The sequence below is a fragment of the Colossoma macropomum genome, unplaced genomic scaffold (genome assembly GCF_904425465.1).
Source record: "Colossoma macropomum unplaced genomic scaffold, Colossoma_macropomum, whole genome shotgun sequence".
Classification (NCBI taxonomy): domain Eukaryota; kingdom Metazoa; phylum Chordata; class Actinopteri; order Characiformes; family Serrasalmidae; genus Colossoma; species Colossoma macropomum.
The window spans coordinates 13,562,944-13,575,219 of NW_023494797.1; the positions used below are offsets into that span (position 1 = coordinate 13,562,944).

The following is a 12,276-nucleotide window of genomic DNA, read 5'->3' on the forward strand; positions in this document are numbered from 1 at the left end:
GACAAGCACCTGAACTCAATCTTTAGGAACCACACAGTTTTGGCCATATAGTGTACTTACCGATAGGGCTGTTGTCAAGACCACCCTCATCAAGTCCAAGACGAGACTATGACTAGTTGACATTGAGTCAAGACTGTCTAAAGTGGGCCGTGACAAAGTTAAGACTGAGTCCCAAAAAAATGGAGTTGTCTAGTTTACAACTGCTTCCAGTAGAATGAAATGACACACAAGATACAATGATTAAGTTTTGAGTTTCTTGAGTATGCGTCACTGTTCATTGGTGACAGCAGTACTTTTGTTTGTTTGTTTTAAGGGTAGTTGGAGACCATCTATTTTTTAAAAATGCCTTTTAGGCCAAAATCTAATATCAAAACTATTATGAAAGTGTCTTAGTCATCAGGATTCAGCATTCATAATCATTTCATGTTATAACTTTGTGTGAGTGAGCTTTTAGAGCCATTAGATACTTTAGACGTCTGGTTCCTATCACCACCACTGTGAACCATTCTGACTCATTATTGTTTTCCAAAATTGTGCATATCACCTCAAACCACTCTGAATTACTTTATATCTCAAGCATTTAATTACATTTTTAATTTTAATTACATAGATTTTTGAAAAGGGGAATGCCAGTGATTAAGTCATCATTTGTTAGGCACACTAGCCCGGTTGCAACATTGCAAAACTAAAGAAACTACAGCCACCAAGCATGTCTTGGCATTCACTACATGTCAAGTGAGAGGAGAATTTTAGCCAGGTGCTTGAGAGGCCATTACGCATTACACTGTGGTTTTGAGAGGAACTTTTACCACTTTAACATTGGCAGTCTAAACCCACCATGTAGGTGCTCATTACTCAGTGGTGCTGGAGCCGGTATTCAGCTCAGCCTACTGACAGCAGCAGGTACTTGTTCCATCACAACACCATACTAGGCCGATGCATTGTGGTGCAGAGCTGTAACTAATTCCCTTAGACACTGTGGACTTCAAAGCGGATGGTTCTCAACCCAAGTCCAGAGTGACCCCTTTACCCAGTTTTAGCATTTTCCTTCCTCCAAAATGACTGATTCAGCTCATCACAGGCTCGTTAATTAGTGAATGAGTTGAATCAGGGAAAATACGAAATCGTTGACTGCTATGAGCATTTTTGGACCTCATTTTGGCAACACTGCTGTCCCATCTGCTATCCTCTCTGACACAGATCTGTCCCTCTGCTCTCTCAAGCAGTAAGCCAGGCACGTTAGTCAACTGTGCGCTCTTCCCTCATATTCGTATTCCTGTGTGTCATCTTTCAGTTCTGATCTCTGCTGTAAAGAATACAAGACTCACACCAGGCAACGGCTATGAGAAAGCATTCCGTTTATTGTTGTAAGCCAAGTAAGTCTGAAATTCACATAACAGACATCAGATCATGCTTCATTTCATCCACTGACTGCTCAAGTGCTGTGGTTGTTCTCACTGCCCAATCCAATCGAATGCACTGGGAACACAAAATGGGCTGAAAATAAATGCATTTTTATAACAAATCTGGCACTACCTGGTTGACAGGAAGCATTGTTTTGGGGAATGTACTATACTAGCAAAAACAACTGTGCTCTTATTCAAACCTACTCACCGAATTTAACTTACCCCCCTCACCTCACTGCATTAGTAGTACCGTCATCAGACAGATACACTACACTAATAATCACATACACAATAAACCTGCCACCCTGTCTTAGTGCAATGCAAATTCATCCCATATGAAGTTCGAATAAATGCCCATAAGAGTTTACAGGGCACTTGTGCATACAGCCAATGGAATCTGTGATGCATTCTAAATGCAGGACATGCAGTTCATAAAAAACTGCTGTCAATCTAAGAACAGAAATATGGACCAAAGTCACTGAAATTAAACATACAGTAAACACTTTTAAAAAGTTGATTCAAAGGACCCTTTTTTAGCTTTGGAATATTATCTATAGCTGAGGTCTTCAAAAAACCAGACCTTGAATCCAGATTCAGTAATAAATGTACACTAGGCGGCCAACCAGGTACATCAACAGGTTCAATTAACTACCAGTGATTACAAAATCCAAGACGAGAAACTGGATTTCAGGTCTGGATTTGAAGACCTCTGATCTACAGCGTTCACAGAAAAGTCACTGGAGGACAAGATGAATTACAGGTTTGTACAGCTATGCGGTATTGTGCAAAAGTCAGACACCACCGTTCATTTATTTCATTTTCAGTCAAGGACACTATTAAGTACAAGTTATTTATTTTTCAGAAGGCATTTCTGAGGAGGTTAGATATAAAACAAGAAGCAGAAAATGCAACCAACGTCTAAGACTGAACTTGAGGTGTGGAATCATTTCCATGCAGATTTGATTGAAGACCTCAAAGCAAGTCTCCCGAAAAGAATGGAAGTCAAAGGGTGAAAGAATTGATATATTTAGTAGTTGAGGCTTGTACTCAATGAGTGTGTTTACATGAATTTCATAATCTGATTGTCAGTAATCTGATCAACATGTTTACATGCACTTGGGTAATCAGATAATAGGAAAACTCCAGGTCTTTGTGAGTCAAACAGTAATCAGATTTCTGCTTTGCAACCAACCAATAAACTCACCAAAGAAAACGTGACATAAACGTAATGTAAAACTCAAACTTCATTTATAAACACTGCACCACTTTACCTGAAAATATGAACAGGCATCATCTAGAAGATGTAGTTGGTTTCAGCATTGCTTCAAAAGTGTTTTGCTGCTGTCTCTCGGCAATGCTGCTAGCTTAGTTCCAGAGCCGCGGTCTGTTTTCGCACATGCGCAGACTGAGAAATCCGAAAGAAATCAGAGTAAGAGTTTACATGCACTGAGAAATCTGATTACTGAGCTAAAATCCAGCTCTCTTTATCGGATTTCTTAACTCTAATTTCTAGATCATACTTCGATCTAAAAAATCAGAGTGTGCTGTTTACATGACTACTTGAATAATCAGATAACTGCAGAAATCAGATTATGATCGGATTATTGAGTTCACGTAAACGCACTCAATGACTGGATGGTCTCTGACTTTTGCACAGTACTGTACTTCACGTTACGTTTTACCCACATCTAGGACACTCATGAAAATAAAACTTATCAGGGAACCAAACTAGAATATAAAGGGCAATTCCCTGAATTTAAACCTGAATCTAGGTCAGGGTCTTTAGACTCAGTTCTGCAGCATAGGGGTTTCCCAGCTGCAGCACACCTAATCCACGGAGTACCAGCATTGTAATTTACTCCTAAATGAGACCTCATTTGTGTCCAGAAAATAAAGCTTCATGCTTAATATGCAAGCATTAACGTTAATGCTAAGAAGTGCTAAGAAGTAGAAGGACAAACTGTAAAGAGACCTGCAGAACATTACAGACACTCATTCGCTAATGTTCTTCTATTAGCAAAAGTTAAAAATGTATCACTAAATCCGGCAAATTTAGATTCTGTTAGCACTGAACTGATGGTGACTTCTCTGCAGGACTGTAGTAAATTCAAGTACAGATTGAAACTATCACAAATGAGCAATCCTATTACGAGCAGTGTAGTGGGACTGTGAAAGGAAAAGGAGTTTTAAGGAATTAGAGGTTGGTCCATCACTGTTTTCTTCTTCTCCATCTATCCGTCCAGCCATCCTCTTCTTCCACCTTTTCTAACCCTGCTTCTGTTTCTTCAAGAAACGCGCACGATGAGAGAGGCCCATGTTCATGAGGACCTTGGTAAGCAGTCTTGCAGGGAGCAGAGCAGAGGTCGCCCAACCCTACGGCAATAAAAACAATTACCAGGTTAAAACAGTGCTGGCTTTGAACTAGGGTTAAATGACACGGACAAAATACTTTAATTTAGATTATATTTGAAGCAATAATAATGATTTTATAAAATGCCAGTCAACATGAAATATAAGAAAATACACATTTTTTCAGAAATTTATCAATATTAAATCATAATCGACATTAACAAGTATTCCACCAAGAAATGTAGTCCCTTTAGAGTATGGTATTGTTGCCAAGCAACCATGTACTGCTGAATGAGAAGGTTGCGTCGTCCATCACTGTATACTGTGGTCATTTCATGAATTTTTTATCGTATAACAATGAACATCTGATAACACAGCACTGTTTAATGCAAAAACTTCTGCTTTATAAGTACTTTTTTTGTCACCATTTACCACCGCGTGTCTTATTTAGCACCAATCCAGTGGTGCCGCTCTTCTTGTGCTGGGGCTGAATCTCACAAGGCTCCCTGCTTCCTACATACTGCACTACGTAGAAATTTAAATACTGGATCCTGCAGCCCAACAGTGCAAAATACAGCTAAGAAATAGTCATTTGGGACTCCGACACATCCATACTCGATAAATGATGCACTACTTGGCTGTAGAGGCCAGAATTTCTAAACTTTCATAGTTAGCACACCATTCAGGGAGTACGGATTCGTTTGGGACCCTGGATTTGATGCTACTTCTGACTGAAACACGAACTTTTGAAGCCTGTAATTCATTCAAGTGACATTTTTAGACTTTTATACTGCCGTTTTACAGTTAATCATACCGTAAGTACTTTAAGCCTGTGAAATAAATGATGAAGTTGTTTAGGCTGTTGGCGTCACCTTTTAGCCTGTTAGCTAGCTGACCAGCCTAATTCTAGTTAAGAACATAAGTCGTCAGCCCCTCAGTTTAAACAAAAAACGGGTTCTTACTTCACTGATATACTCGGTGGTCCATAACAGATTTTAGGTGCCTATTTATGTAATTAAGATATGCTATGCAATATATTCAAAATCCATTAGTCAACCAAAAATGATATGTAGCCAGTCTTCAAGCTCACCCTACAGCACTAAAGGATGAAAATGAGTCTGTAATTTTAACCAAAATTACTGACTTTCATTGGGCTACATAAATACCTTGATTTATCAAAATACCCATAGAAACACTCATCTGGTCATGTGATTGGTCAATATGATGACAAGCACAAAAAAAATTGCTTAGAGTTCTCATCTGCATATTGCAGTCTTCTGTGATATCAGTATTGCAAAGGCCAATATTGCGCTAATGGATAAAAACATTATTGTGCAGCCCTGTTCTGAACTCACCATCAAACAACCAATCACAATGCAAACAAACTCAGGTAACATACAAACATTTATCCATCTACACATTGAAACACCAATGAACTCGATGAGAGGGCTAAAATAGGAAAGGGTCAAACTCCTGAAAAAAACAAAAGCTAATAATCCACTTTAATCCACTTCCTCACGTTACAAGCAAAGTCTATTGATCTATATGTCCTAGATTTGAGCACAGCTGGTCAATACAGGACACAACAGGGTCAGCCAGCCAGGAAATGTCTCGCATTTCCTTGTAAGTTCAGCAAATGCTTTGGAGAAATGCTTTTGAGCGACCTTGTGAAAGTCAGGTCAAGTTCTTACCATGATGGCGTGCGGCAGGTATCCATTAGTCTGGCTCTGAAGACCCACAGTGTTCAGCTGGGCCGCTACATAGCGCTCAGGAGTGGGAATGTCCAGAGAGGCTCTTTTGATCTTGCTCAGCTTGGTCGTCACATAAAAGGGCAGCACGCTCTAGAAAAGGTGGACAATTTACCTTAAATAAAATGAACTATGATGCAGTTCCAGATTCTATTCAGATACCAAAGGCTACAGTTAACATCAAACGAACAGTTCTTTGTTCTCAGACTGACTGGCCACCCTATTGTCATCCTGCTTCTCTCTGCAACAGTTTTCTTTCACTACTTCTCTTACTTTCTCTTACCTGGATGATGACGCCTTTGCTCTTGTACTCAGCATCAAGTCCACGAGAGAAGAAGTCCACAAAAGCCTGTTGGGAGGCAATTGAAAGCACTGATGGTCATTGGATTCTGCACATTTCAACCTAAATAAACCCCATCCTTCAAGGACAAGCACAGGTACACTGTATCCACTGCTGAAACAGAGCGATGTGAAAAGTGTTTAGAGCCCTGCAAATGCTTAACACTTAGAATCAGTTACCACCAGCAATAATAAAAGTATGGTGCTATTTGATCAATTATTTCTCACTCATAGCTCACTGAAGCAAGCAGAGAAATTCTGTTGGAAGTGCAGACTCTACTTTCAATTTACACCATATTTCTGTTTGGAAGTAGAGGAAGAGAACATTTATTAGGATTTGAATTAAGATTGCGTCAAAATTTTGGCCACAAAAAATTTGCATCCTTCATACAACTCATAATAAAATATCTAGAAAAAGAAAAATGGTTGAGAATTAGAGTGGCCTACAATGAAGTGATAAAACCTGACAAAGTTACAAGACTTTACAAATGATTTTCATGGTAATGAAAATTAGAAACAGCAATTAAAAACACTGTTTCTTTCACTCTCCTGACAGAAGCTAGAACCATTTCACAGATTGTATGAGGGACATCAGACAAGTGATTTATTCACGCTGGGTATCAAGTCAGGATATAACACTAGGGGTGTGCATTTTGACAAATTTTGATATTTGACTACCTGCTATGGGGTCATCAGACAAGTTTATTTTGTTTATTTTTCAGATCCCCATTAGCCGCTATCATGATAGTCGCTATTCTTCCTGGGGTCCAGCAGACACATCATACATTACAAAATAGTGCAATAACAATCAATACAAGTCATACAAAACATGGGTAAAAAACAAAAGACAAACAAAAAAGAAAGAGAGAGAAAACAAAAACACATGAAAAATGGAAAATAACAGAATTTAAAACATAAAAACAGTAAAAAGATGATAGAAGACAGAAAAACATACTGAAAGAAACAAAGTGATTTATTCATGCTGGGTATCAAGTGAGGATAAAACAGTAGGGGTGTGCATTTGATTTGATATTTAACTACCCGCAAGAGTTTATAAACGGATATCCAGTTAACAGCAGATAAGGAACATAACGTCCAATAAAATACTTCGGCTGACATTAACACAGAGCTGGAGCTGGAGGCCTGCTCTTTTAGAGGACAGCACTGGTGTTAAGAGGCTAAAATATCTGTGGCAAAATATTTAGCAGCAAGCAGTGGAACACATTCGAAAACGTTTATTATTCAGTAAAAGCCGAGGGAAATCGGTAGTTATCGTGTTTGGATGAGTAACGCAGCCCGACTCCCTGGATGAGAGCTAAAACTACACCTAACTGGTACAACACTGGATGCAGCTGAGGACTCATATTAGATGAGGTACAAAATGATCACTGGAGAGATAGAGATATATATATATATATATATATATATATATATATACACACACACACACACACACACACACATATTATATATATATATATATATATATATATATATATATATATATATATATACACACACACACACACACACACACACACACACACATATATATTATATATATATATATATATATATATATATATATATTTTTTTTTATTATTATTATTATTCTATTTTAAAACGTTAACATTAGTATTTATCTGGACAGTACCTTTTTTCCCTGACAGTGTAGTTTTATGTTGAATGTCTTTGTTCACTGTCAGCTCAGTGTTTTCCTACTGAAAAGACTGACTGACAATAATACGTGTTTTTTCCCCCCATATACCTGGAGTTTTTTTTTTGTTTTCAAAACTGTTTAGTGTCCTGAATTTCAGTTTCGGTCGAAAAGTTTTCATTTCAGTGAAATTCACTAATTCTCATTTATTAAAAGGCTATTGCTCTGTGAACAAATTTCCTTTGCAGAAGGAAAAATTCCATGTTAGTTATTTCTTGACCTCAAAATAAATGGAGAATAGTCATGCAGACTTCAACCTGTTGAGGAATGTGAATGAAATGCAAATGTAATTCACTGCATAACACACTACGCCATTAGGTACATTCATTTGAATAGTACAGCAAAACAAAGGCAGTAACTCTTGATCTCTGAGGGCTTAAAAAGCTTTAGATACAAAATCATAAAAGCTAATGCAAGTTCCTGCCATCAAGATTGCCTCAGAAATGTACTCTGTAGTTGGCCAAATCAAGCCAGCAGTGAATTGGAGGTCATGTGACTTGGTGGCTTTGAGATGAAAAAAGTGAAAAGCAGGCTTAGTGAAAAGGGGAGGACGCCTTTAAATACAAAAAAAGCCCAAACTCTGGTTTATTCTGATCCATTTCTATTTTAACCATTATTCACTTCCTCATCCTCAGTCATCAAGATTAAATCCCAGCGTTCACCCACTGGACTGGACACGCTGCCATTGTTGAGTGTGAAGCATGAATGCGAGAGATCGCCAGGGTGCGAACTTCGTTCACAAAAGGAACGAGTGAGACAGCTTTGCTGACATCACATGTTGCGTATGTGTTGCTAAGATACAGCATGAAGAGACAGCGTGGATCACCGTAGTGTTTGACTACTGCAGTCTTTATACAGCGAGTCCTGAGCAGAGCTACAGCCACCTAGGGTTTAAAGCTGCCTTTAGGGCTGCCTACTTTTCATATATTCACATAACAAGCCATGAAGTGTTGCTTATTTCCTTCGCCAAGGGGTCTACAGGACCTCAAGTTTCAAAGGGTCAGATAGAGGGCTTTAGAAAGATTACACCCTCGCTCCGATTCAGTGAGTTCTGAATCACAGACTTTAACGGGGCCTTAAATCTGGACCACAGGCCAGATATATCACCACTCCTTAACTCTGTGCTGAATAAAATATAACGATCTTTTCCAAATTTATCGCAACATTTGATGATGATTATTAAATTTAAATGCTGCTTTTCTATGGTAAAGGAAAGTCTTACAAACCCGACTGGACTGTTTGGCTCTGTTTTATTCTCTTAAGGCCTCTAAAGACAGAGCGCGATTTATTTGTGTGATTTATCCAGACGTCAATAAATGAATTAGAGCACATGTATAACTTCTAATGTTGGGATGGGCAGTTCAGTCAAATGTGATATTCAAATATTTAATACATTATTTGGAATATATTCCAATAAAACCCCTACACCCACCATAAAAAAATACAGGGAACAGGCTACCCCACCAGACATGCCAGGAGACAGTGACCAGAGACAGTGATGCCACTCAGCATCTTATTATCACTGTACTGTACATGGATAAAAAGGTCTGACCCAGTATGAGTCCCAGGCTACACTGCCCTCTGGTGGAATACAGAGTTCAGACATCTCATGATTCTTGCATAAATGTATGTCAGAAACAAGCTTATTTGCATATTAAAATTCACTTTCATAACTATTAGATTATTCAAACATTCTGAATCACCCCTGGACAATGTTTTGCACACCAAATGCAACTTTTCAGATGGCAAAAATGTGACAATTTGTTCACCCTGATTTTGTGAACTTTAGTCTACAACATGAATTTACTGACCAATACCTGTGGCGTTGTTATGGCGACAATCAAAATGACGTACTGGCTGTGTCCCATCAACTAGAACACTTGTGAAAAGTATTGGTGAAAAGTACTAGTTTACTCTCTGCTTTATCCCATTAATGGCACTAGCATCTTCGAAAGCAGCTCTAAAGCAGTTCAAAGTGTGTTATGGTCATCTGAGCTGTACATTAGAGCTCAAAGTTTCATCTACTGAACCTGCTGTCCTTTTTCTGTTCCATAATGGAAAGCAGCCTGCCAAAAGTCACTGTTCGCCTGTTTGTGAGAAGCAAAGGATGTATTTTTGCAGTTGAAGACATTCTGCCTGTTTGTTCAATTTTTGCCGCAATGTGAAGAACTCGGCGAAATATCCGGGTGTGGATGATTTTGATGTGAAAAAAAAAAAATCTTGCCCTAGTGTCATTTCTTCACGCCTTACACACTATCGCAGCCATTAACTACACAAAAACTGATTTACAGAAAGGAAACTTCATATTATTGAAGTTTTAACTTTTCTTATAAAGCAGTCAGAATCACCTAGTACTACAGTCACTGCTAGTGTGGGGTCTCTTGACAAAGCAGAGAATGTAACTAATCTCAGACACCCTCTATTCTGCACAGTGTCATGTTTTCCCTGCTGTAATAAGTCTGATTTAATTCAAGAAGGGTCTCATAATTAGCCAATAAACTGAGCTGAATTAGCATTTTAGAAGATGTTTTACAGTGCAAAGCTGTGGACCCCCAGGACTCCACACTGACTTCCTGGTTGGTTATGCTGACAGATGTTTTCATGGCTTTACTTTTCCACCAAACCTGAAAAGTAGACCCTGACTGATAAAAACAGTTTTGTCTCAGTTATCAATTTTGAAATTGATAATTTAAAACACTGAAAACTGATTCAATTTAATAAACAAACTCCAACAGTTTTGGTAAAACAGGGATTTACTGGCCGTGAAATGACTGTCAGTCGTCAGCCGAGTTGCTAAATGTGATTGTCAGGTCTCAACTGTCAAATTTCTCAAACTCAGTCTTCAAAAATATAAATACTGCAACACAAGGATGGAATTTCCCAGAAATCTGTGCAGTTTTGATGTTTATTTATTTAAAATCTCTAATTTTTCATCAGTTCTGTTCACATAAAGGTTTTCATGACATATCACACTGAAGGTGAGGATTAGGTGCATTTTATCCATCTATGCTATTTAAACCATGATTGTGTTTATATGTTCAAGTTTACCAGTTGAGCCCACTAGTTTAGCATATGACAGCGGTCAGCTTAGCAGCCTCTGGCTTGCATAAGAGAATAACACCATTAACATCCTCAGAAATTAGTGACTCTCCTTATAAGAGAGGTTTCTCTTTATTGTAGCCTAGTACAAACAAAACAACGTATAAATGTTGGCACTTCATCAGGAGTATGTTCACAAATGCCAACTCAAATGGCAGAAACTTATTATTAGCTCATCTTCTCAGTCAAGCCATAATAAAAAACAAACAGATGAATGACGTTTTGAAGTCAACTTGAAATCAAACGTTTTTACCTCGTAGTTCATGTCCCTGGTGATATTAAGCACAGTTCATAAAAATATTAAAAAATAGACACAAAGTTCCATCTTTAATTAAAATGTAATGACTACACTTTCTGATCTTTGATTACATCACACTGCACCAGCCGGCAAAAAAAAATAATATTAACAAATAATGTCACGACCCAGTTTTATTACTAAGCTCTGTATTTACTGTATTACTTAGGTTTTAATGAAAAGTAAGTGTTTTTTAAACATTAGTCGAAATGTAACTTCTACTGTCTTCACTACTGCAAGCTGAGTCTCCTACAGCAAAGGTGTGGGAGTTGAGTTTACATCAGTACTACTAAGCGTTTCAGAGGCAGGCTCCCACAGGATGTGGGAAATTTTATTATTTCATTATTTTGACTGTTCGATTGATTACATACGCCATCTCCCTTTCCAAATTTTTAAAGTATTACTTTTTTTTTGAAGCCTGTGTTTGAGAACGCCAAGTAAATAAATGAAACGTTCATTAACGGGGTGTTTGTTATAAATGAACATGTCATCACAGTATTAATTACACCTAAACAATAAAAGTAGTGCAAAGTTTTTCCTTTTTAATAATAACCTCTGGGACAATTAATCATTACCTGCATTTTATGACTGAGCATCAGAACGAGGGAACTAAAGGTGGAATGAGAGTGGCGGCACTTACCTTAGAGGACGAGTAGAGAGTGAGGAGAGGAACAGGATACATGCCACTCGCAGAGGCAATGTTCAAGATCACGCCTTTAGACCTGAAATGGGACATAGCAGAGGTCTGTAAAGACAATGCGAATCAAAAAAATCCCATTTATGCACAGTCGTACACCGTTAGAAATAAAGGTTCTGTGTTGGTACAATTTTTGTTTACCAAGGTACAAACAACGTAAATGTTCCCTCAAAAGGTACAACAGTGGTTTTAAGGTGCAACTGTGCACCTTGAATAAGTTTTTCCAGGTCAAAAGTACAGATTTGTACCTTTTTCATAATCTAATGTTTTAAAACAGAGCAATAAAATAAAAGTCTGGAGGCGAGACGGGGTGTGGAGTCAATACAGCTTAGGAAATATAATTTCAGTGGATTATGGTTCAGTTATGTTCCCTGACTAAAGGGTCCCACCCCAGTGACAAGAGGGGTACAGTCCCAGTGGCAGTTTCATACCCTTACTTCTGAGATTGTAGGTAAAATTTTGAACACCCTGGTCAAATTACATGTTTTGTTGATTTTCTAACCGAAAATAAGTTTAAGAAATAACATTTTCTACTGAAAACACATTTAAATATGGCATTTTTTGCAATGTTTTGTGCACATTTTCCACTTATTTGCAGAGTTGAACACAATGGAAAAAACAAAACA

The 12,276-nt window shown here is 38.0% G+C and overlaps 1 protein-coding gene across 2 annotated transcripts in view; it reads right to left on the reverse strand.

Moving 5' to 3' along the window:
- Positions 1-1,341: 1,341 nt before the first annotated feature.
- The window catches only part of hsd17b12b (hydroxysteroid (17-beta) dehydrogenase 12b), a 34,763-nt gene continuing 23,828 nt past the window's right edge, over positions 1,342-12,276 (reverse strand). For both annotated transcript variants that reach the window (XM_036584340.1, XM_036584341.1), the window contains exons 8-11: positions 11,594-11,675; positions 5,787-5,852; positions 5,447-5,596; positions 1,342-3,779 (exon numbers count right to left, since the gene is read on the reverse strand). In XM_036584340.1, coding sequence (XP_036440233.1) covers positions 3,672-3,779; positions 5,447-5,596; positions 5,787-5,852; positions 11,594-11,675 — 406 coding nt within the window. In that variant the 3' untranslated portion in view covers positions 1,342-3,671. The remainder of the gene's footprint in view (positions 3,780-5,446; positions 5,597-5,786; positions 5,853-11,593; positions 11,676-12,276) is intronic.